The following is a 24657-nucleotide window of genomic DNA, read 5'->3' on the forward strand; positions in this document are numbered from 1 at the left end:
AAGCAAAATTCACTTGATTTAAAAAAAATCTAAATATATAAGAACCTAGTTTCTGAGCTATCATCTCAAATGGGCATTTTTAAAATCCCTAAAGCAGAAGGGTGAGTAATGCTGTTATTAGTGTGTTAAATTGTCCTTGTGTTTTCTGTAACATTTTAATTTTAGGACCTTCTCATAAGGCTTCCCTCGAAGCTCAGTTGGTAAAGAATCCACCTGCAATACAGGAGTCTGCCTGCAATCCAGGAGACTCGGGTTCAATTCCTGAGCCCAGAAGATTCCCTGGAGAAGGAAACGGCAACCCACTCCAGTATTCTTGCCTGGAAAATCCCATAGACAGAGGAGTTTGGCAGGGTACAGTCCATGGGGTCTCAAGAGTCGGACACAACTTAGCGACTAAACCACCACTGTAAGGATAAAGGTCTCTTCCACTCTTATATTAAATGGGTTGCTGCTGCTAAGTCGCTTCAGTCATGTCTGACTCTGTGCGACCCCATAGACGGCAGCCCACCAGGCTCCCCCGTCCCTGGGATTCTCCAGGCAAGAGTACTGGAGTGGGGTGCCATTGCCTTCTCCAATGAAATGGGTTAGAAGAGTTAAATTCCAAGTTATTTTTTAATCTAAATACTTCTTCATATTGTCAGGCATTATTGGGTAGGCTGTTAAAGTGGCAAAATTTAAACTCTGTTGAATGAGATGGATTGTGGATGACAAGAACAACAACTAGCTTAACAGGTGAGAAACATACATACAATTAGATTATATTCCTCTAAACCAAACCTCATAAAATAAGAATCTAATTACCTGTCTTCCCTTAAGACCCCTCTTTCCACGGATCCCAGGAACACCCTAGAATGTAAAAAAGTCAAAAGTAAATACCTATTTGCTTTTTTGATTGGGTTGTTTCTTTTTACGTTGAGTTGCATAAACCATTTTTACATTTTAGATATTATTAACTCCTTGTCAGTCATATAATTTGAAAATATTATCTCCCATTCAATAGGTTGTCTTTTCTATTTGTTGATGGTTTCCTATGCTATACAAAAGCTTGTATATTTAATTAAGTCCCATTCATTTATTTTTGCTTTAATTTATTTTGCCTTAGGAGACAGATCCCCCAAAATACTGCTATGATTTATGACAAAGAGTGTTCTACTTATGTACCAATCTAAGTGTTTTACAGTTTCAGGTTTTACATTTAGGTCTTTAATCCATTTTGAGTTTATTTTTGTGAATGGTGTAAGGAAATGTTCTAATTTCATTCTTTTACATGTAGCTGCCCAGTTTTCCCAGCATCCAAAGACATACAGTTAGCTAAGAAGCACATGAAGAGATGCCATATACTGCTAATTATTAGAGAAACGCAAATCAAAACTACATGAGATATCACCTCACACCTGTCAGAATGGCCACCAAAGTTGGTACAAAAAGAGCACAAACAACAAATGTTGGTGAGGACATGGAAGAAAGGACCCTTCTATACTGTTGGTGGGAATATAAATTGATACAGCCACTATGGAAAATAGTAATGGGGTTTCTCAAAAAACTAAAAACAGAACTACATATGATTCAGCAGTTTGGGAATCATTAACCTGGGAAACAGTAATTTGAAAAGACACCTTCATACCAGCACTATTTATAATAGCCAAGACATGGAAGCAACCCTAGGGTCCATCAACAGATAAATGGATAAATACATCTGTGTGTATGTATGTATAAATACACATATATTATTTGTGTGTATATGTGTATTTGTGTGTGTGATATTATAGAGCCATAAAAAATTAAATTCTGACATCTGCAGCAGTGGATGGATTTAGAGAATATTATGATTAGTAAAACAAGTCAGAGAAAGATGAATATAGTGTAATATTCCACTTATAAGTGGAATCTAAAAAAATAAAACACACAAATATATATAGCAAAACAGAAACAGACTCACAGATACAGAAAACAAACTAGTGGTTATTCATGGAGAGAGGGAAGGGGGAGGGGCAAGATAGGGCTATGGGATTAAGAGATAAAAATTAGTATGTGTAAAATACCTAAGCAATAGGGGATATACTCTATGGCACAAGGACGTATAGCCATTATTTTGTAATAACTTTTAATGGAGCATAATTCATCAAAATATTGAACCAAGATGCTATGTACCTAAAATACTGTAAATTAGCTATACTTCAAAAAACCAAATATTTATCAAATCAATGAGTTATTTTTTTCAAACATCAATTTGTGGAGTATGAAAAAGAGAAAAATACATTATATTTTAAGCTTCAGTGATATTTAGAAGAGTGTCAATATATTAATTTAAGTAGCCCCTTTTCTTCCTCGTAACAAAATCTTGATTTTATTCAGAAATCCATCCCATCTGTATTTCCAAATGGGATCCTGCCATTCATCTGGTGATAATGATTTGTCAAGAGGTAGTATGTAACCAAAGTTGGTACAATCAGACAAACAGAAGTCTTATTTTCTGTACCCAGCAGACAATTACCACCTGTCTCCCTGTTTCTCTGGCTGAACATAAACAAAGGCATATTTAGCCCTTGCATTGGGAATCTTGCAATCATATGAGCAATCAGGTTTATGATAAAGCCAACACTGGTTAAGGCAAGTGGAGAAACCAATGATCTCACTGTGCTCACAGGATCACACTGTACCTAGATTCCACCTAACCTGTTGTTTCTGGTCATAAGAAGTAGTGGCAGGACACAGTACTCAAGTACTCAGGTTTTACAGCCAGAATATATATGTTTAAATCCTCATTTTAGTATCTGTGTATAATTTTAGGTAAATCTCTCTGTGTGCCTCATTTTCTTCATCTACGTGAGAATTATAGCTACAAGGGGCTTTCCTTGTAGCTCAATCGGTAAAGAATCTGCCTGCAGTGCAGGAGACCCAGGTTTGATCCCTGGGTTGGGAAGATCCTCTGGAGAAGGAAACAGCAACCCACTCCAGTATCTTTGCCTGGAAAATCTCATGGACACAGGACCCTGATGGGCTGCAGTCCATGGGGTTGCAAAGAGTCGGGCGACTGAATGACTAACATTTAACACTTTTAGTGAGAATTATAATACTATCTCATTGGGTATTGCAAGATTAAATGAATTAATATTACATAGTGAATTACATATATATAACCATTACAATAAATCATTTGCTGTTATCATTGTTTATTTAAAATCTTCTCATTTTGAAGCCAGTTTGAAATGAAATTTTGTGTCACTCATAATCTAAAGCATACTTATTGATATAACTCCTTGAGACATAATCACTTTTATAAGCCCTTGAGACTATGAAATCTGTCAGAACTATGCATCTTGGGATTTTTGCATATGCAGATAAGTTAGCAGATATCAATGGTTGAAGTAATCCATTTACTTTCAACTGAACAGTGGTTGACAAAAATACTCATGTAATATCTCTACTGACAACAGAGTTCAAAGGTGAGCAATAGGACATTGTGCCTATTGATGGTCAGTGTCACTGGGATCCTTAAATCCAAGATGATGACATTTTGCAAGAACATATAACTTTGGTTTATTTATTACATCAATTACTAGAAATAAGTTCATGCCAACAGGTCTGGAAAGGACTGTATCATAAGCAGCAGAGTTATTAACAATGTGAACTGTATACAGTAAGTCCCCTACATATGAACCTTCAAGTTGCAAACTTCAAAGATGTGGATGTGCGTCTGGTTCCAGCAAGGAACCAAAACCTATGCCATCAACATCAGTCATGAGAGAAACTACAGCTTGCCCTCCATCTCCTATTGCTGATGACCCTTCAGCTCTACCATCTCCCCCCTCTTCTCCCTCCCCCAGTCAGTAATTCTTCTTGCCTGTTCACTCTATGCCAGTCCTTGTACACCAGCTGTTGTACTGGATGACTATATTTTTCAAGGTACAGTACTGTAAGATTAAAACTCTTTTATTTTGTGTTTGTTTCAATGTATTATTTGTGTGAAAAGTATTATCAACCTATTACAGTATGGTACTATACAGCTGATTGTGTTAGTTGGGTACCTAGGCTAACTCTGTTGGATTTACAAACAAACTCTATTTACAGAACAGCACGCTTTTCTAGGTAGGGTACTAACCATGTACTCCTTTGGGTCAAAAAGAAGCAGTTCAATTCTTTGCATGATAGAATGAAAACATCATCTAATTTTTCTTAAAGCTGGTTTGTTTCACTCAGTAAAATTACCTGTCTGAAGTCTGGGTTTATCAGCACTGTTATACTCTACCCTTAGTATACCACATTAGAAATAATATTTGAAGGAAACAGACTTACTCTTTCTCCTTCAGGTCCCAATTGTCCTACTTCTCCAGGAGAGCCAATGAAACCCTTAAAGAAATCAAACAATCTTTGCATTATTTCATTTAAATAGTCACCATTAAGTATATAATTCTAGAGATACTTAAAATTTATTCATAGTAATATGAATTATAAGGCTTAACAGTATAATAACCTTGTTGCTTTTTTTCCTAAAAGTTACAGATCCGTCTTTTCATTAAAAAAAAAAAGTTGGAAATATAATTTAGACAAGTATAATTTAGGCTCATAAAAATCAACAAGCTCAAGCTCTTTTCTACACTGAATATTACAAGGGCAGAAAATACAGATACAATTAACTAAAATGTAAGGCAGAAAGGAGGTATCCAAGAATAAGAAATATGGAGGAGGGAGAGATTCATTCCAAGAATGAATCTTGTGGCAAGATACCATACCATACCTCTTGTGGCAAGAGGTAAAGACAATCAAAGAAGATTTCAGAGAAGACTGTCACTTGAGATAGGCCTACAGAGTAGGTGAAATATTGATAAGCAGATAATGGAGCAAGAACACTTCAGGCAGAACCACAGTAAGCAGAAACGAGACAGAGAGAACTACAGGAGTGCTTGTAAATGGTTAACTGAGTAACCATAGGTGCTCTGGAGAAAAGCAGACCCACACTGCCTTCATGGAGGTTCCCACTGGCCTGAGAAACAAGGGGTGCATCTAAGTAACAACACAAGCTACTTTGTACTACCACACCTTAGTTACATCTCACCTGTGGCAAATAATAACCTGTTTCATCAATTTAATGAATAAAGTGTATGGTAGTTTAGAGAATAGACTAAGGAAAGCCTTAAGTTTCAGGCTAAGAATTTTAGACTTTACATTTTAGATAACTGTAAATTACTGGGCTTTGAGGGAGTATGGTAATGACCTGATATTAAACTGTTTCTCTAAAATATTAAGCTGTTGACAAAATACAGAATATACCCCCGACAGGAAACACTGAATGTAGGAAATCTTGTTAGAATACTGCTGCAATGGTCCATATTTGAAAGAACATGAATCTGGGTCACTGATGCACAAAACATCATTTTAGTGCCCTCTGAAGTGAAGAGGACCTAAAAAGCCTCTTGATGAAAGTGAAAGAGGAGAGTGAAAAAGTTGGCTTAAAGCTCAACATTCAGAAAACGAAGATCATGGCATCCGATCCCATCACTTCATGGGAAATAGATGGGGAAACAGTGGAAACAGTGGCTGACTTTATTTTGGGGGGCTCCAAAATCACCGCAGATGGTGACTGCAGCCATGAAATTAAAAGACGCTTACTCCTTGGAAGAAAAGTTATGACCAACCTAGACAGCATATTCAAAAGCAGGGGCATTACTTTGCCGACTAAGGTCCGTCTAGTCAAGGCTATGGTTTTTCCTGTGGTCATGTATGGATGTGAGAGTTGGACTGTGAAGAAGGCTGAGCGCCGAAGAATTGATGCTTTTGAACTGTGGTGTTGGAGAAGACTCTTGAGAGTCCCTTGCGCTGCAAGGAGATCCAACCAGTCCATTCTGAAGGAGATCAACCCTGGGATTTCTTTGGAAGGAATGATGCTGAAGCTGAAACTCCAGTACTTTGGCCACCTCATGCGAACAGTTCATTGAAAAAGACTCTGATGCTGGGAGGGATTGGGGGCAGGAGGAGAAGGGGACGAGCGAGGATGAGATGGCTGGATGGCATCATGGACTCGATGGACATGAGTCTAAGTGAACTCCGGGAGATGGTAATGGACAGGGAGGCCTGGCGTGCTGAGATTCACGGGGTCGCAAAGAGTCAGACACGACTGAGCGACTGAACTGAACTGAACTGTGTGCCAGGAATTGGGATTATAAAAATGAATATGAAAATCAGTGTCCTCAAGAAGCTGATAGTTTATTAGGAAGAAGGCATACAAATAACTGTCATATCATAAGATAACTGTGACATGATTATGTGACAGGTGATAAGATAAACACAATACACACAGAAACTTTAACTGGCAGAATGACCAATACTGCCTACAGGGAAGGGTTAGGAAGCTTTACAGAGGAGGCAACTTTTGAGCTGAGTCTTGAAGGAAAGGAAAGGCATTCCATGCAGGGTGATAAACAGTTGGGCATTACCATGGTAGGAGGGACACTTTTCTCTGACAAGGAAAAACACCTTTATGAACAAGCAATAAATAAAGGAAAAGATAATTGGTTTCCTTCTACTTAACTTTAATGGTAATCTACCTATAATTTGTTTGCTTAAAAGTCAAGCATCTGGAGGATGGAGAAACTTCCTTTAAAAATGAAACATCCAACAGTATTTCTGATTACTAAAACATTTAGGATTATGATGGCAAGCTACATGTATTTCAGAATCATCAGCTACAGATGGCCTCAAGTTAAAAAAAAAGTTAACTTTTGCTTTAACATACACAACTGAAATTTTGCTTATAAATAAAAAGAACAAACACTCTAACTGTACATTTATCTAAAAACTCTGCTGAAAACTCAGGAGCTAAAAAATCAGACCTCTACTCAACACAGTCTGCACAGAACCAGCACAACATTTTAGAAATAAAGATTTTAAAGGAAATAATGCTATGCATAATTATGTAGGTGTTTCAGAAAACTTTCTTGATAATTATTATGATAATTAGAAATAAAATGTCAGGAGCATCCAACAAAGAAATCATATGGGCTTGTCATCATTCTAAAAACACTACCACTAAACTGGAGTTTAGGGTGTAAAGAAACAAGGAGCATAAAAAACATAATACTAATACAGATTGCTTTGCTTCTTGGATTGAAGTTTGTATATTCAAATAGAGGCAATTCTGTATTGCGTAAGACAGAGGCAATTCTGTCACCATCAGGGCAAATAAAAACGTCAAGAGAGGCCTACCTACTTCTACTTTTTGAGATACCTGGCCGGTTATTACACAAACAGATACCAAAGAAGGGCTGAAAAACAATTACATTTCTGATCTTACATTTAGATCTTTAATCCATTTTGAGTTTATTTTTGTGTACGGTGTTAGAAAGTGATCTAGTTTCATTCTTTTACAAGTGGTTGACAAGTTTTCCCAGCACCACTTGTTAAAGAGATTGTCTTTACTCCATTGTATATTCTTGCCTCCTTTGTCAAAGATAAGGTGTCCATATGTGTGTGGATTTATCTCTGGGCTTTCTATTTTGTTCCATTGATCTATGTGTCTGTCTGTGCCAGTACCATACTGTCTTGATGACTGTGGCTTTGTAGTAGAGCCTGAAGTCAGGCAAGTTGATTCCTCCAGTTCCATTCTTCTTTCTCAAGATTGCTTTGGCTATTCGAGGTTTTTTGTATTTCCATACAAATCTTGAAATTATTTGTTCTAGTTCTGTGAAAAATGTGGCTGGTAGCTTGACAGGGATTGCATTGAATTTGTAAATTGCTTTGGGTAGTATACTCATTTACACTATATTGATTCTTCCAATCCATGAACATGGTATATTTCTCCATCTATTAGTGTCCTCTTTGATTTCCTTCATCAGTGTTTTATAGTTTTCTATATATAGGTCTTTAGTTTCTTTAGGTAGATATATTCCTAAGTATTTTATTCTTTTCGTTGCAATGGTGAATGGAATTGTTTCCTTAATTTCTTTTTCTATTTTCTCATTATTCGTGTATAGGAATGCAAGAGATTTCTGTGTGTTGATTTTATATCCTGCAACTTTACTATATTCATTGATTAGCTCTAGTAATTTTCTGGTGGAGTCTTTAGGGTTTTCCATGTAGAGGATCATGTCATCTGCAAACAGTGAGAGTTTTACTTCTTCTTTTCCAATTTGGATTCCTTTTATTTCTTTTTCTGTTCTGATTGCTGTGGCCAAAACTTCCAGAACTATGTTGAATAGTAGCGGTGAAAGTGGACACCCTTGTCTTGTTCCTGACTTTAGGGGAAATGCTTTCAATTTTTCACCATTGAGGATAATGTTTGCTGTGGGTTTGTCATATATAGCTTTTATTATGTTGAGGTATGTTCCTTCTATTCCTGCTTTCTGGAGAGTTTTTATCATAAATGGATGTTGAATTTTGTCAAAGGCCTTCTCTGCATCTATTGAGATAATCATATGGTTTTTATTTTTCAATTTGTTAATATGGCGAATTACATTGATTGATTTGCGGATATTGAAGAATCCTTGCATCCCTGGGATAAAGCCCACTTGGTCATGGTGTATGATCTTTTTAATGTGTTGTTGGATTCTGATTGCTAGAATTTTGTTGAGGATTTTTGCATCTATGTTCATCAGTGATATTGGCCTGTAGTTTTCTTTTTTTGTGACATCTTTGTCAGGTTTTGGTATTAGGGTGATGGTGGCCTCATAGAATGAGTTTGGAAGTTTACCTTCCTCTGCAATTTTCTGGAAGAGTTTGAGGAGGATAGGTGTTAGCTCTTCTCGAAAGAGGAGAATATAGGCAAAACACTCTCAGAAATAAATCACAGAAGGATCCTCTATGATCCATCTCCCAGAATACTGGAAATAAAAGCAAAAATAAACAAATGGGATCTAATTAAAATTAAAAGCTTCTGCACAACAAAGGAAAATATAAGCAAGGTGAAAAGACAGCCTTCTGAATGGGAGAAAATAATAGCAAATGAAGCAACTGACAAACAACTAATCTCAAAAATATACAAGCAACTTATGCAGCTCAATTCCAGAAAAATGAACGACCCAATCAAAAAATGGGCCAAAGAACTAAATAGACATTTCTCCAAAGAAGACATACGGATGGCTAACAAACACATGAAAAGATGCTCAACATCACTCATTATTAGAGAAATGCAAATCAAAACCACAATGAGGTACCACTTCACACCAGTCAGAATGGCTGCGATCCAAAAATCTGTAAGCAATAAATGCTGGAGAGGGTGTGGAGAAAAGGGAACCCTCCTACACTGTTGGTGGGAATGCAAACTAGTACAGCCAATATGGAGAACAGTGTGGAGATTCCTTAAAAAACTGCAAATAGAACTACCTTATGACCCAGCAATCCTACTTCTGGGCATACACACCGAGGAAACCAGAATTGAAAGAGACACATGTACCCCAATGTTCATCGCAGCACTGTTTATAATAGCCAGGACATGGAAACAACCTAGATGTCCATCAGCAGATGAATGGATAAGAAAGCTGTGGTACATATACACAATGGAGTATTACTCAGCCGTTAAAAAGAATTCATTTGAATCAGTTCTGATGAGATGGATGAAACTGGAGCCGATTATACAGAGTGAAGTAAGCCAGAAAGAAAAACACCAATACAGTATACTAACACATATATATGGAATTTAGGAAGATGGCAATGATGACCCTGTCTTGCAAGATAGAAAAAAAGACACAGATGTGTATAATGGACTTTTGGACTCAGAGGGAGAGGGAGAAGGTGGGATGATTTGGGAGAATGGGAATTCTAACATGTATACTATCATGTAAGAATTGAATCGCCAGTCCATGTCTGACGTAGGGTGCAGCATGCTTGGGGCTGGTGCATGGGGATGACCCAGAGAGATGTTCTGGGGAGGGAGGTGGGAGGGGGGGGTCATGTTTGGGAACGCATGTAAGAATTAAAGATTTTAAAATTTAAAAAAAAAAAAGAATAAGAAAAAAAAAAACAATTACATTTTAAAAATAATTATTTTAACACCAAAAAATGCAACCAAACAATAGGGACACTCAAAAGATATTTTATCACACGATTTATAAAAACATTAATTTACAATATATAGCATGTGGTATTGTACAGTAATAGGACACAAATTAAATAAAAAATATAATCCTGTCAATGTAAATTTGTTTTGAACAAATTTTGTTTTTTGAACATTTGTAGTTATTAATAATATCAAAGTTTACATTTGGACTCTGTGTGAATATGAAACCTAGAGAAATGGCTCTGCTGACTCTTCCCTCAACTGCAAAGGAAAATGAAAGGATTAAATCAATTATATTAGTCAGAAAAGGATTACTTTTTTTTTTAATGCTTTCATGAAGTTGCCATCAAAACATAAAAAAACTTAAAAAGAGTTACACCCTACAGAGTAATTTTCAACACAAATGGGGAAGAAAGGAACAAAAGGATAGATAATATGATACAAAAATGACACAAAGGCGAACTTAGAAAACTTAAAGGAATCACAGAAGCAAGGTGAGAAAATGTAGTAAAGGAAAACTGCACAGAGCCAAATAACAGGTCTACAACTTTAGCTCACACACACAAGTAACTCCCAAATTCCAGAATAATGATCAAATCTGCAGAGAAAGTGCATGCCATGTGGTAGGCACTGTGCTTTAAGAATATTAAGCTCAGGTAGTTCTCATAAGCACCTAAAGGTAAGTTTCATTTTCACCTTTCACTAAGTTAAGAAAAATGAGACACAGAAGAGATTAACGGCATTGAAAGCCACAAAGCCAGTAAACGAGGGGCTCGTGGTGGGAGGGAAGCAGTCTTGTCTAACTCCAAAGCCCGTGTTCTTATCCAGTAATCTCTCCTTGCTTTCCAAATCCAAGTAGGTATGTACATTCAGTGCAGCTTTAATAAAATATACATCACTTTTCCCCATTATATTTTCACTTAGTGCAAGGGTAGAGACAGCACAGGATAGTGGAAGAGTACAGAGCTAAAGGTGAGAAGATGTTGGCTTGAGTTCTGCTAGGACTAGATCAAATCATGTCAGTTCCACAGCTTACTGTTTTATCATCTGTAAAATGGAGACAATATATGTGTTCTCCTACGTCACAGGATTGATAGCAAAATTAAAGAAGAAAATACACCTGAAATATTTGAAAATGTTTAAGAATTTTTTAAAAATGAAGGCATCATTATAGCACATACATTAAAACACATGGTTTCTGGCTACATGGAGCTACTGATGGGCACGTACCTTCTAGTCAGGGCCTGACAAAACGTGCTCCACTGAAGAAGTGAATGGGAAACCAATTAAGTATTTATGCCTTAAGAACCCCATGAACACAATGAAAAGGCAAAAATATATGACACCAGAAGATGAGCCCCCCAGGTTGATAGGTGCCTAACAGGCAACTGGGGAAAAGCAGAGAAATAGCTCCAGAAAGAATGAAGAGGCTGGGCAAAAGCAGAAATGTTGCTCAGCTGTGGATATGTCTGGTGGTTAAAGTCAAGTCCAATGCTGTAAAGAACAATACTGCATAGGAACCTGGAATGTTAGGCCCATAAATCAAGGTGACTTGGATGTGGTCAAGTAGGAGATGACAAGAGTGAACAATGACAGTCTAGGAATCAGTGAACTTAAATAGACGAGAATGATCGAATTTAATTCAAACGATCATAACATCTTCTACTGTGGGTAAGAATACGTTATTACAAATGGAGACGCCCTTGCTGTCAAAAAGAGAGTCTGAAATGCAGTACTTGGGTGCAGTCTCAAAAACGACTAAATGATCTCTGTTCATATCCAAGGCAAACCATTCAACATCACAGTAATCCAAGTCTATGCCCCAACCACTAATGCCAAAGAAGCTGAAGTAGAACGGTTCTGTGAAGACCTACAAGACCTTCTAGAACTACCAACAAAAAAATGATATCCTTTTCATCACAGGGGACTGGAATACGAACGTAGGAAGCCAAGAGACACATGGAATAACAGGCAAGCTTGGCCTTAGAGTACAAAATGAAGCAGGGCAAAGGCTAACAGAGTTTTGACAGGAGAACACACTGGTCATAGCAAACACTGTCTTCCAACAATACATGAGACAACTCTATACATAGATGTCATCAGACGGTGAATACTGAAATCGGATTGACTATATTCTTTGCAGCTGAATATGGAGAAACTAGACACAGTCAGCAAAAACAGAACCTGGGAATGACTGTGGCTCAGATCATGAGCTCCTTGTTGCAAATACAGACTTAAATTGAAGAAAGTAGGGAAAACCACTAGACCATTCAGGTATGGCCTAAATCAAACCCCTTATGAATATACAGTGGAGGTGACAAACAGATTCAAGGGATTAGGTCTAGTAGATGGAGTGCCAGAAGAACTATGGATAGAGGTCTGTAACGTTGTTCAGGATGATCAAAACCACCCCCAAGAAAAAGAAATGCAAAAGGCAAAATGGTTGTCTGAGGAGGCGTTACAAACAGCTGAGAAAAGAAGAGAAGAAAAAGGCAAAGGAGAAAGGGAAAGATACACCCAACTGAACGAAGAGTTCCAGAGAACAGCAAGAAAAGATAAGAAAGGCTTAAGTGAACAATGCAAAGAAATAGAGGAAAACGATAGAATGGGAAAGACTAGAGATCTCTTCAAGAAAAGTGTAGATACCAAGGGAATACTTTATGCAAAGATGGGCACAATAAAGGACAGAAACAGCAAGGACCAAAGAGAGATTAAGTAGAGGTGGCAGGAATACACAGAAGAACTATATAAATAAAGATCTTAATGACGCAGATGGAGAAGGAAATGGCACCCACTCCAGTATTTTTGCCTGGAGAATCCTGTGGACAGAGGAGCCTGGTGGGCTGCTGTCCATAGCATGGCATAGAGTCGGACATGACTGAAGCAACTTAGCATACATGCAGGCATTGGAGAAGGAAATGGTAATCCACTCCAGTTTTCTTGCCTGGAGAATCCCAGGGATGGAGGAGCCTGGTGGGCTGCCGTCTATGGGGTTGCACAGAGTTGGACACAACTGAAGTGACTTAGCAGCAGCAACAGCAATGACCCAGATAACCACAAAATGGTGTGGTCACTCACCTAGAGCCAGATAGTCTGGAATGTGAAGTTAAGTGGCCCTAGGAAACATTACTATGAATAAAGCTAGTGGAGGTGATGGAATTCCAAGTGAACTGTTTCAAATTCTAAAAGATGATGCTGATAAAGTGCTTCACTCAGTATGCCAGCAGATTTGGAAAACTCAGCAGTGGCCACAGGACTGGAAAAGGTCAATTTTCATTCCAATTCGAAAGGAAGGCAATGTCAAAAAATGTTCAAACTACTGTACAATTACACTCATTTCACATGCTAGCAAAGTAATGCTCAAAATTCTTCAGCTAGGCTTATGCAGTATGTGAATCATGAACTTCCAGATGTTCAAGGTTTATTTTAAAAAGGCAGAGGAACCAGAGATCAAATTGTCAACATCAGCTCGATCATAGAAAAAGCAAGGGAATTTCAGAAAAACATCTACTTCTGCTTTGTAGACTATACTAAAGCCTCTGACTGTGTGAATCACAACAAACTATGGAAAATTCTTAAAGAGACAAGAATACCAGACTACCTTATCTCTCTCCTGAGAAGCTGTATGCAGGACAAGATGCAACAGTTAGAATCAGACATGGAACAGTGGAGTGGTTCAAAACTAGGAAAGGAGTACATCAAGGTTTATGTTGTCACCCTGCTTATTTACTTCTACCAAGAGTACATCATGTGAAATGTCGGGCTGGATCAATCACAAGCTGGAAACAAGATTACTGGGAGAAATATCAACAACCTAAGATATGCAGACGATACTAATTTTATGGCAGACAACAAAGAGGAACTAAAGAGCCTCTTGATGAAGGGGAAAGACGAGAGTAAAAAGCTGGCTTAAAACACAGTGGTCAAAAAACGAAGATCATGGCATCATTGTCCCATCACTTCATAGCAAATAGATGGAGAAAAAGGGGAAAACAGTGACAAAGTTTCTTTTCTTGGGTTCTAAAATCACTGCGAATGGTGACTGCAGCCACAAAATCAAAAGACATTTGCTCCTTTGAAGAAAACCTATGACCAACCTAGACAGTGTATTAAAAAGCAGAGATATCACTTTGCTGACAAAGGTCCATCTAGTCAAAGCTATGGTATTTCCAGTAGTCATGTACGGATGTGAGAGTTGCACCATAAAGAAGGCAGAGCAACAGAGAACTGCTGCTTTAAAACTATGGTGCTGGAGAAGACTCTTGAGAGTCCCTTGGACAGCAAGGAGATCAAACCAGTCAATCCTAAAGGAAATCAGTCCTGAATATTCATTGGAATGATTGATGCTGAAGTTGAAGCTCCAAGAATTTGGCCACTTAATGTGAAGACTCTACTCCTTGGAAAAGACCTTGATGCTAAGAAAGATTGAGGGCAAGAGGAGACAGGGGCGACAGAGGATGAGATGGCTGGATGGCATCACTGACTCAGTGGACATGAGTTTGAGCAAACTCCAGGAGATAGTGAAGAACAGGGCAGCCTAGTGTGCTGCAGTTCATGGGTTTGCAAAGAGTTGGGCATGACTTAGCAACTAAATAACAACAATAGCACATACTGTTTATGTATTTTTTGTTTTCCTTATTTCTAAAAGTTATCTTAGGTAATATAAAGAAGATACAGATTCTGGAAAATAACTGGCTATTAAATAGAGAATTTAAAAAGAAAAATTTTAGTTTTATAAATTTTTCCTAGAATCAGCTTTGATTTTAATTTATGGCACACTACGTAACACTGCATAGTAATTTTTTTTACTCCCTTTATGATTAAAAGTGGTTAACAACTCCTTTAATGGTTAGAAGTGCAAAACGATGTTCTTGAACATGTAAGTTTCTTTCTTGCAGCTATTTCTTTAGTCCAGATAGTTTTTGTATTATTACTTCAGCCTTGAATAGGAATTTTTTTTGTCTCTTCACATTTCTTTCATCATGACTTCTTAAGTCTACATATAGTCACATATAAAAAATACTACAAATGCTTATAGAGTGTATTTCTAACATGCCAGAAATGGTATAACATACCATTTTGCAAGGGGATAGAAAAATAATATAAATAATATATATGTAGGAGCTATCAAAGAATGAGCAAGAACTACCACTGTAAGATTGCTCTCTGTGGCCTTAACAATAAAGATGTAAATCAAATAAGTATACTTCTTTCCAGGCTAAATGTGCATTACATTTAAAGTAGTAGAAGTGTGGAAGTGTGAAAATAAGTATTTTGTATACATCATTCTACTACATTTAAGCATACTTAACAAAATGATGAAAATGCTTACTCACTCGTACACCTTTAGGTCCTGGATTACCATCTGGTCCAGCTAAACCCTAGTGCAAACAAGACACCACCATTATACTCTAGTACTTTTTAAAGAGTTGCTGATAATTAATAAAAAGGGGCAAATAAAAGGTATCATTTTTACAAGTATAAATTTCAGAACTGTATACTTAGTAAAGACCATATACATTTTAGGGATTTTAGAATTTCAGAACCAAAAAAGCCATTGTATATAATCTATACATAAATATATTTTAGATTTCTAAATAAAGTAGATTAACACAACTGTCAGACACAATTATTTATTTTTCATTGGAGAACCCTGCTCTTTTAGAACACTTCTAATTCACTTATCTAAAATATATTCCTACTTTAAAAAAATAAGTACATTTTTTAACTTCAGGTCAATTTCCATATGTCTAAGTATTTATAAGTTTTTCAGATAAACAAAACTTTACTTGGTGGTAAGACTCATGTAATACTCTCCACATACTTTAAAGGCTTAAAAATGGAATTTTATTAACAGTAGATTATCTTTTGGCATTTTTCAATTCCCTAATTCTAGAGAATAAAAAAGATATTTTATAAAAATAAAGTTTTCTAGTATTCTAAATGAATAATTAATTTCAAGAGTAAGTAATTAATGAAAGCCTAAGAAAGAAAATTTTTTCTCTTATTAGCCTATATGAAATAGCTAGAGAAAGCTAGAAATTAGAGGGGAATAAATATGAAATGATTAAAATTAATTTTTGAAACAGTATACAAAGACTTGAGTCCAATTTAGATAAAAAGTATTCAGATAGTGGTATATGTAGCACTGGCAACTGTGTCCCAAGTGTTCATAATTGCATTATTAAAAATGTTGCATATCAAAGAGAGTTTAACTCATATCATTACTTCATTTTAGTCAGTGGTAATATTGTAAAATCACTGGCAACACTGTTTAACATTTTATTAGTCTACTGGGCCATTTTAATTTTAAAAATTCCAGTGAATATCATATCAAACTTATTTAAAAATCCCACTCTGATTTTAAGTAAAATTTTTCTGCAATAAAATTTTTGAAGAAGTTTTACAATTTTGGTATTAGAATTTTTTGGAATTATTTTGCTATGAGTAATTCATTATTTAATAAAATAAACCAATTATCATTTGAATATTAAGTCTTGAAATTGGAACATACAATGCATTAACCAAGAAGACATAAAAAGAAAAGTTTAAATATAGTTACCTCACCTGCCTGCCAGGGTAACCACGTGAACCAATATTACCAGTGAAACCTGGAATTCCCTAAAATGAAAAATAAAATAATAAAAAATACAGCAAAGTCCAAAGAAGCCCAAGAAAGCAAACTTGGTATATTCATAATACCCAAGTTTGGAAAGAATATTTTTCCTATATAAAAATATGAAGAGTCCTGCATGTTGCTTATCTGTCTGAAGTCATCTATTTAAAATGAAACTGGCCTCTTTCCTGGCTGAAACCATGGAGGGTGCAGAAGAGAAGGAAAAAAAGGTTTCTGCTATGCCAAAAATTCTTAAGAAAAAGCAAAAGAATTGCACAGAGCTTGAGATCAAGTGCTGAGAAATAATTTGCCTAAAAGATGCTTCGAAGGGCAAAAAGTTTATCTATGAAAAACCTAAGCCCTATCACAAGGAAGACAAGCAGATATATAGAACTGAAATTCGAATGGCTAGGATGGGAAGAAAAGCCAGCAACTTCTATGTGCACACAGAACCCAAATTGGCATTTGTCATCAGGAACAGAAGTATCAAAGATTTGAAAGGCCTTGCAATTCTGCCTCTGTCAGATGTTCAGTGGCACCTCCTGAAGCTCAACAAGGTTTCAATTAACATGCTGAGAAGGGTAGAACCATACATAGCATGTGGTTTAGTTGCTAAGCTGTGTCCGACTCTTGCAACCCCATGGACTGTAGCTTGCCAGGCTCCTCTGTCCATGGGATTCTCAAGGCAAGAATACATTGCATGGGGGTACCCAAACCTGAAGACAGTAAATTAATTGATCAAAATCAACAAGCAGCAAATTGTCCTGACAGATACTATGTTGATCGCTGGTCTCTTGGCAAATACAGCATTATCTGCATGAAGGTCATCTGATTCATGAGATCTATACTGTTGGGAAATATTTCGAAGAAGCAACTTCTTATGGGCCTTCAAACTGTCTTCTCTGTGAGGTGAGACGAAGGAAAGGGCCATGCATTTTGTAGAAGCTGGAGATGCTGGCAACAGGGAAGACCATATTAACAGGCTTAATAGAAGGATGAACTGAAGTATCTACCATGATTATTTTTGTAATCTCATCAGTTAAGAAACATTGACTGCTTTCAAATTGAAAAAAAAAAAAGAAAATGAGATAAATTGCTAAACAAAAATGAATACAACTATTAGATTAGGGACCTAAATGAGATACTGATTATTAAATGTAGGATAGATGCAGATAAACATAGGATAAAAAAATTCAGTGATACATGAATTTTAAAAAACATTTACATTAGAGAAAGAGTTGATACATTGTGTAATAACCAGTATCTTTACAGATTGAACTCCTTGTCTCAGCCATCCTGCAACTCGCCTTAACTCTCAGAGCACAAGCTTCAGAACGTAGGTAAATGGATATCAAGAGTTAAATACCTGTATTATGACATAGGTATATCTAAAAATTCACACAGCAACTTTGAATGGGAAACTCACTTTGAATTGACAACTTTCTGTGCCTGATTTAAAACCCAGTTTACTCAAGGAAGGCTGATACATGGAGGCTCAAACATATAAGAAAGGAAACTTGCTGCAGAACCCTGTGGAAAAGTGAGAAGAAATACCTCCATATGTTGTGACTTTCTTCCACTGATACATGATTCATTCATTCATTTAGGTTATTCATTTAGGTCTAATACATAACTTGTGAAGTAAGGAAATGCCAAAAAATATGTAAGAAAGGCAATACCAAAGTATGTTCAAACTACCACACAATTGCACTCATCTCATACGCTAGCAAAGTAATGCTCAAACCAGGCTTCAACAGTACATGAACTGTGAACTTCTAGATGTTCAAGCTGGATTTAGAAAAGGCAGAGAAACCAGAGGTCAAATTGCCAACATCCATTGGATCACTGAAAAAGCAAGAGAGTTCCAGAAAAACATCTACTTCTGCTTTATTGACTGGACTGTGCCAAAACCTTTGACTCTGTGGATCACAACAAACAGTGGAAAATTCTTAAAGAGATGAGAATACCAGACCACCTGGTCTGCCTCCTGAGAAATCTGTATACAGGTCAAGAAGCAACAGTTAGAACCAGACATAGAACAAGAGACTGGTTCCAAATTGGGAAAGGAGTACATAAAGGCTGTATATTGTCATGCTGTTTATTTAACTTATATGCAGAGTGCATCATGTGAAATGCCAGGCTGGATGAAGCACAAGCTGGAATCAAGACTGCTGGGAAAAACATCAGTGACCTCAGATAGGCAGATGACACCACCATCATGGGAGAAAGCAAAGAAGAACTAAAGAGACTCTTGTTGAAAGTAAAGGAAGAAGTGAAAATGTTGGCTTAAAACTCAACATTCAGAAAACTAAGATTATAGCCTTTCGTCCCATCACTTCATGGCAAATAGATGGGGAAATAATGGGAACAATTACAGACTTTATTTTCTTGGGCTCCAAAATCACTGCAGACGGTGACTGCAGCCATGAAATTAAAAGACTCTTGCTCCTTGGAAGAAAAGCTATGACCAACCTAGACAGCATACTAAAAAAGCAGAGACTTTGCCAGTAAAGGTCCATCTAGTCAAAGCTATGGTTTTTCCAATAGTTATGTATGGATGTGAGAGTTGGACTATAAAGAAACCTGAGCACCAAAGAATTGAAGCTTTTAATCTGTGGTGTTAGAGAAGACTCTTGAGAGTCCCTTGGACAGCAAGGAGATCCAACCAGTTAATCCTAAAGGAAATCAGTCCTGAATATTCATTGGAAGGACTGATGCTGAAGCTGAAACCCCTCTACTTTGGCCACTTGATGTGAAGAACTGACTCATTTGAAAAGACCCTGATGCTGGGAAAGACTGAAGGCAGGAGGAGAAGGGGACGACAGAAGATGAGCTGTTTGGATTGCATCACTGACTCAGACATGAATTTGAGCAAGCACCAGGAGTTGGTGACGGACAGGGAAGCCTGGTGTGCTGCAGTCCATGGGGTCACAAAGAGTCAGACACTCTGACTGAAGTGAACCGAACTGAAATGATGACAGCAGTGATAATTTTCATAGATTCTTTATTCTGTAAAAATTCTTTTCCTGTTGTTTTTTTGTATTAGATAATACTACTAATACAAAGGACAATAGTCCTTTGCCCCTCTGCTCTGAAGTATACAGAAGATTGTGCTAATTTCTCTAGTTTAACCATAGAAACACTATAAAATTCCTGAAATTTAAAAAATCTAGAGAAAAAACAGTCCCAGAAAGAGGCAAATAAAGGATCACAGTTCAAAGTTTTCACCCTTCCATTCTATTAGACTTATATTCTAATATGTCCTTCTCTGCACTTTTCTCAGGATACATTTCTCATTTTGTTTTCTCCCTTTTCTCTCCCCCTTCCTTTCCTTGCTTCAACAATTACTATTTACTTAACATTTTTCTGTGTATTGGGCTTCCCTCACAGCTCAGTTTGTAAAGAATCTGCCTGCAATGCAGGAGACACCGGTTCAATTCCAAGGTCAGGAAGATCTACTGGAGAAGGAGTAGGCTACCCACTCTAGTATTCTTAGATTTCCCTTGCGGCTCAGGTGGTAAAAAATCCACCTGCAATGTGGGAGACCTGGGTTCGATCTGGTAAAGAATCCGATTGCAATCCAGGAGACCTAGGTGTGATCCCTGGGTGGGGAAGATCCCCTGGAGAAGGGAAAGCCTACTCACTCCTTCTGACCTGGAGAATTCCATGGACTATATAGTCCATGGGGTCACAAACAGACATACATGACTGAGTGACTTTCACTTCACTTCAACACGTTTTTATGTGCTAATCACATCACCATGCAATGTGATTTACAGCTACTCTGTATCTGTGATATAAAGTATGATAGATACTATCTTCTTCATAGATACGATGTTCTTCATTCTACATTTGAAGTAAGAAAGATACAGAGAAGTTATGAAATGTGCCTGAGATGGCATAGTAAGTAGCAGAGCCTGAATGTAAAACCAGGTGATCTGACAAAAGTTGCCACATGTGTATATGCACACACACACACACACACACACACACACATGACAATGAACAATTTAATAGAATGTGAATAAAGAGCGATCTTCTGAGAACTACAGAAAATTCTCATCTACATGTACAGATTATATCCTAAAATTTCAGAAACTATATTTATGTGCTAGAAATTACCTTATTAACATTATACATAGTATATATTTTATCCCTATAATGTTTATTGAGCACTGATATGCCAAGCACAATTTCAAGTATTTTATATGTATTATCATATTTTATCTACCCAAACCCTATAAGGTAGATATAATCCCTATTTTACAGATGCAAAAAATAAGACACAAAGTGTTTGCCACCAGTGGAAAGTCACTCAGCTATTTAGAAAGCCAGAATTTAAATTAGCAAGTCTAACTCCAGAGATCACCATTCAAGGCTGCCTCCCTAGTGGAGGTTTGAAGTGCAAATAACTTATAGCAGTACTCAAAGGAAAGCCCTCTAATTACGAGATTTGCTTCAGTCTATTTACAAATGCTTCCTCAATTCCCCATCCAATTCTAAAACACACAGGCCTATATCCAGACATCCACAAAAACCTTATATTTGGATATGCCAATAGAAATGAGTGAAATAAATATAAAATGCTTTTAAAATTCTGTATGTTCTGGTTAATGGCAACCACTATCCCTTTCATTAGTTTCCTAGCCAAATTAGGTTAATCAACCTCAATTAAAAAGCAATCTGTTTTAAGACATAAATGAAATCTGATTTTAACAGATTTTCATAGAGAGTGTTAAGACAACATGTAGAGATATAACACATTCCAGCTGCACAGAGAAATACATAAAAGGACTCTATTTGATGATTCAATCCTGCTCTGCTGGAACAACAGTAAATAAAGTCAATAAGTAAGCTTTCAGCAGTCATATGTGGCATAAACATACTCTAAGCCAACCACACCCTAAAATCACTTGGACAACCACAGAACTCAAAAGACTCAAAAGAAATACTGTAACTTAATTCACTCATTCTGCATTTAAATAATGGCTCACTTTAATCTGTAGATTGTCTGGAGTAATTTAGACACAGGGTTATACCTCTACTCCTGGAAAAATCAGGAATAGTAAACCTGTCCCAATCCCACTTCTCACTTGAAGAATTAAAGCCGATGCTCTGAGTCAGACTTCATTGAGAGTCCAAGCACTGTCAGCATGGGTCCTCCCTATGTCTTCATTTATTCATGAGTAAAATACAATGGTAATACTAGGTCACAGGATTATAATGTAGAGAAAATAGAACAATGTGGGAAAACATATTTAAAAGCAGGGGTAACTATAATAATTCTTAGTGTTGTGGAGCATCAAATGAGTTAACATATGGAAATATTCAATACACAATTATACTACTTGAAGTTCCAGTCAACAGTAGTACAGTTTGGCAACTAATAAAGACTCAGTAAATGACAGCTGTTAATACTAGAGCTTATACAGATGATATAATTACTTTCCTAAATGTTTCTGGCCAGTTAATAGATATTTACAAATTTTCCAGAAGGCAATGTCTCCTAGCAAATTAGTCATGCTCCTCTTAATGTCCACAGTGTTTCCAACAGTTAAAATGCAAAATGATTTTAGTTGTTCCTCACAGTTATCATCAATTTTGTCTTTTTTCTTCTGGAATTACATAAAGTAGAACTGATTCCAATAATACGTGTTCCGTCTTTAAAATGGATTTTAGACTCTTCTCACAAGCATATCACCCTCAGAACAGGGACATGTATACTAATGGAACTAGATAATAGAGCAGTTATGAGAAAACTGGTCAGTATTGACAAACGGTCAGTTTTTTCACTTACTTGTGATGTGGCAGGTTTTCTTCATTGGAATCCACACATTTCTGCCAAAGCAGTATTCTAGGAATTTTTTTCCTTCCCCAGGATCTAATCTTTCTTTCCTTCTTACCCTTCTGTTTTGTTTTTTTTTTTTCCTACATATGCTCAAATGCTTTTCAGCACTCATTTGATCTTGTACTTGCGATTGCTAAGTACTGAAGAAACTGAGATTGTACTTGCAACAAATACATATATCGCTTTTCTTGCCATGTCCAGTAATTAGTAATCTTGAAAAACTGTGCCTCAGGGACTTAATAGAACTTAGAAGAAATGAAGTGAAGTCACTCAGTCATGTCCGACTCCTTGCGACCCCATGGACTGTAGCCTACAAGGTTCCTCTGTTCATGGAATTTTCCAGGCAAGAGTACTAGAATGTGTTGCCATTTCCTTCTCCAGGGGATCTTCCCCACCCAGGGATCGAACCCAAGTCTCCTGCATTGCAGGCAGACGCTTTACCATCTGAACCACTAGGGAAGCCTAATAGAGCTTGCTGCTGCTGCTAAGTCACTTCAGTTGTGCCCAACTCTGTGTGACCCCATAGACGGCAGCCCACCAGGCTCCCCCGTCCCTGGGATTCTCCAGGCAAGAACACTGGAGTGGGTTGCCATTTCCTTCTCTAATGCATGAACGTGAAAAGTGAAAGGGAAGTCGCTCAGTCGTGTCTGACTCTTCGCGACCCCACGGACAGCAGCCTACCAGGCTCCTCCGTCCATGGGATCTTCCAGGCAAGAGTACTGGAGTGGGGTGCCATCGCCTTCTCCCTAATAGAGCTTACTGTTCCTCTAACATGAATGAACAAAGCTTTATTTATTTATTTGTCTTTCCCTTGGGGATAATCCACCACTTTTCTTTTTGGAGCTCCTCTTAGGACTTCCTGAGGCTCTTTGCTAAACCTCCAGTAATGATTTGCCACCTTCAGTCAGTTCAGTTCAGTTCAGTTCAGTCGCTCAGTCGTGTCCGACTCTTTGTGACCCCACGAATCGCAGCACGCGGCCTCCCTGTCCATCACCAGCTCCCGGAGTTCACTCAGACTCACGTCCACTGATTTATTCATTCTGGCCTAGTACACATTGTATTGAAAAGAAGAGATTTGACTTTATTTTTTCCTGTGACATATGATATATTATTTTCTGGTGGGAGAAAGAAGAAATAACATGATCAAAAACTAAACAGTTCCCAAACTATTTTGACGTTTACATATGTGTGTATATATAGAATGAACAAAAAATAGCATACTGCCATTCGAATTTGGATTGTTATCAAACTTCTTTGCATTCCTTCACACAACGCTAGGGAACTAACAGCTGTGAATAGACTTTGGAGAACAGGCAAGCCCCTGAAACATACAAGAAAATCAGAGAGTGTGTGTGTGTGCACGTGTGCATATGCATGGATAATCCGGGGACAGGGTTCACAACATTTATAAGAGTCTCACAAGAGTTTATGAATAACAAACGTTTAAAACAGCTGTTCTGGAGCACGTTAGGCAGATAGTTGAAAGTAAGTCTAAGATACGAAAAAACCAACACAATTTAGTAGCTAATAAATCAGAAGTTTTTCCTGTACTAAAAAGAGTCAAAGAATTAAGAAAAATTGACAGGAAAAAGACATTAAGAAAATTGAAAGCATTAAGAAAAAAATAAGCATTAAAAAAAGCATTTCCTTAAAAGCATTAAGAAAAACTGAAAGAGTTGTGTGGAAAAATAATCTCTCAATGGAGTTTCCCACTGTGTATTTTTTTCACTGGAGAAGATTCAAGTCTGACAGAGGAAGAATACTTACTTGTTCCCCTTGGAGTCCTGGGAGTCCTGGATGCCCCTTGAGACCCTGCAATGGTAAAGGTGAAGACACGCTGTGAAAAGTAAACCCATGTGAGTCCAATAACTAGCCACAGTTGTCATTCACCCCAACTTCCGGTTTTCTCATTAACACAAACGTAATTATTACTAATCTATTTCTTATCAAACATTATCCTTTTAATAAAAATTTAATTTTATTAAATAATAAATTCTTATTAATAATTCTTAATCAATTTTGAGTGCTATTTGAATGATTTGTTGTTGGCAACTAAAATGGTTACATAGTATTGAATAAAAAAACAGCATCGTTTATAAGAAAAAGACATTAGTAACAAAAAAGATTTTCCAAATAAGAACCAAAGTCAAATTTTAATCTCTATCATCAACATTCAAAGATATAAAAGAGATAACAACCTTT

General features: G+C 37.0%; 1 protein-coding gene across 4 annotated transcripts in view; it reads right to left on the reverse strand.

The window, feature by feature from the left end:
- COL24A1 (collagen type XXIV alpha 1 chain) overlaps positions 1-24657 on the reverse strand; it is a 392145-nt gene that overhangs the window by 277283 nt on the left and 90205 nt on the right. For all 4 annotated transcript variants that reach the window (XM_069596518.1, XM_069596489.1, XM_069596509.1 and 1 more), the window contains exons 9-13: positions 24223-24267; positions 16559-16612; positions 15328-15372; positions 4297-4350; positions 802-846 (exon numbers count right to left, since the gene is read on the reverse strand). In XM_069596518.1, coding sequence (XP_069452619.1) covers positions 802-846; positions 4297-4350; positions 15328-15372; positions 16559-16612; positions 24223-24267 — 243 coding nt within the window. The remainder of the gene's footprint in view (positions 1-801; positions 847-4296; positions 4351-15327; positions 15373-16558; positions 16613-24222; positions 24268-24657) is intronic.

Source organism: Ovis canadensis, chromosome 1 (assembly GCF_042477335.2).
Source record: "Ovis canadensis isolate MfBH-ARS-UI-01 breed Bighorn chromosome 1, ARS-UI_OviCan_v2, whole genome shotgun sequence".
NCBI lineage: Eukaryota > Metazoa > Chordata > Mammalia > Artiodactyla > Bovidae > Ovis > Ovis canadensis.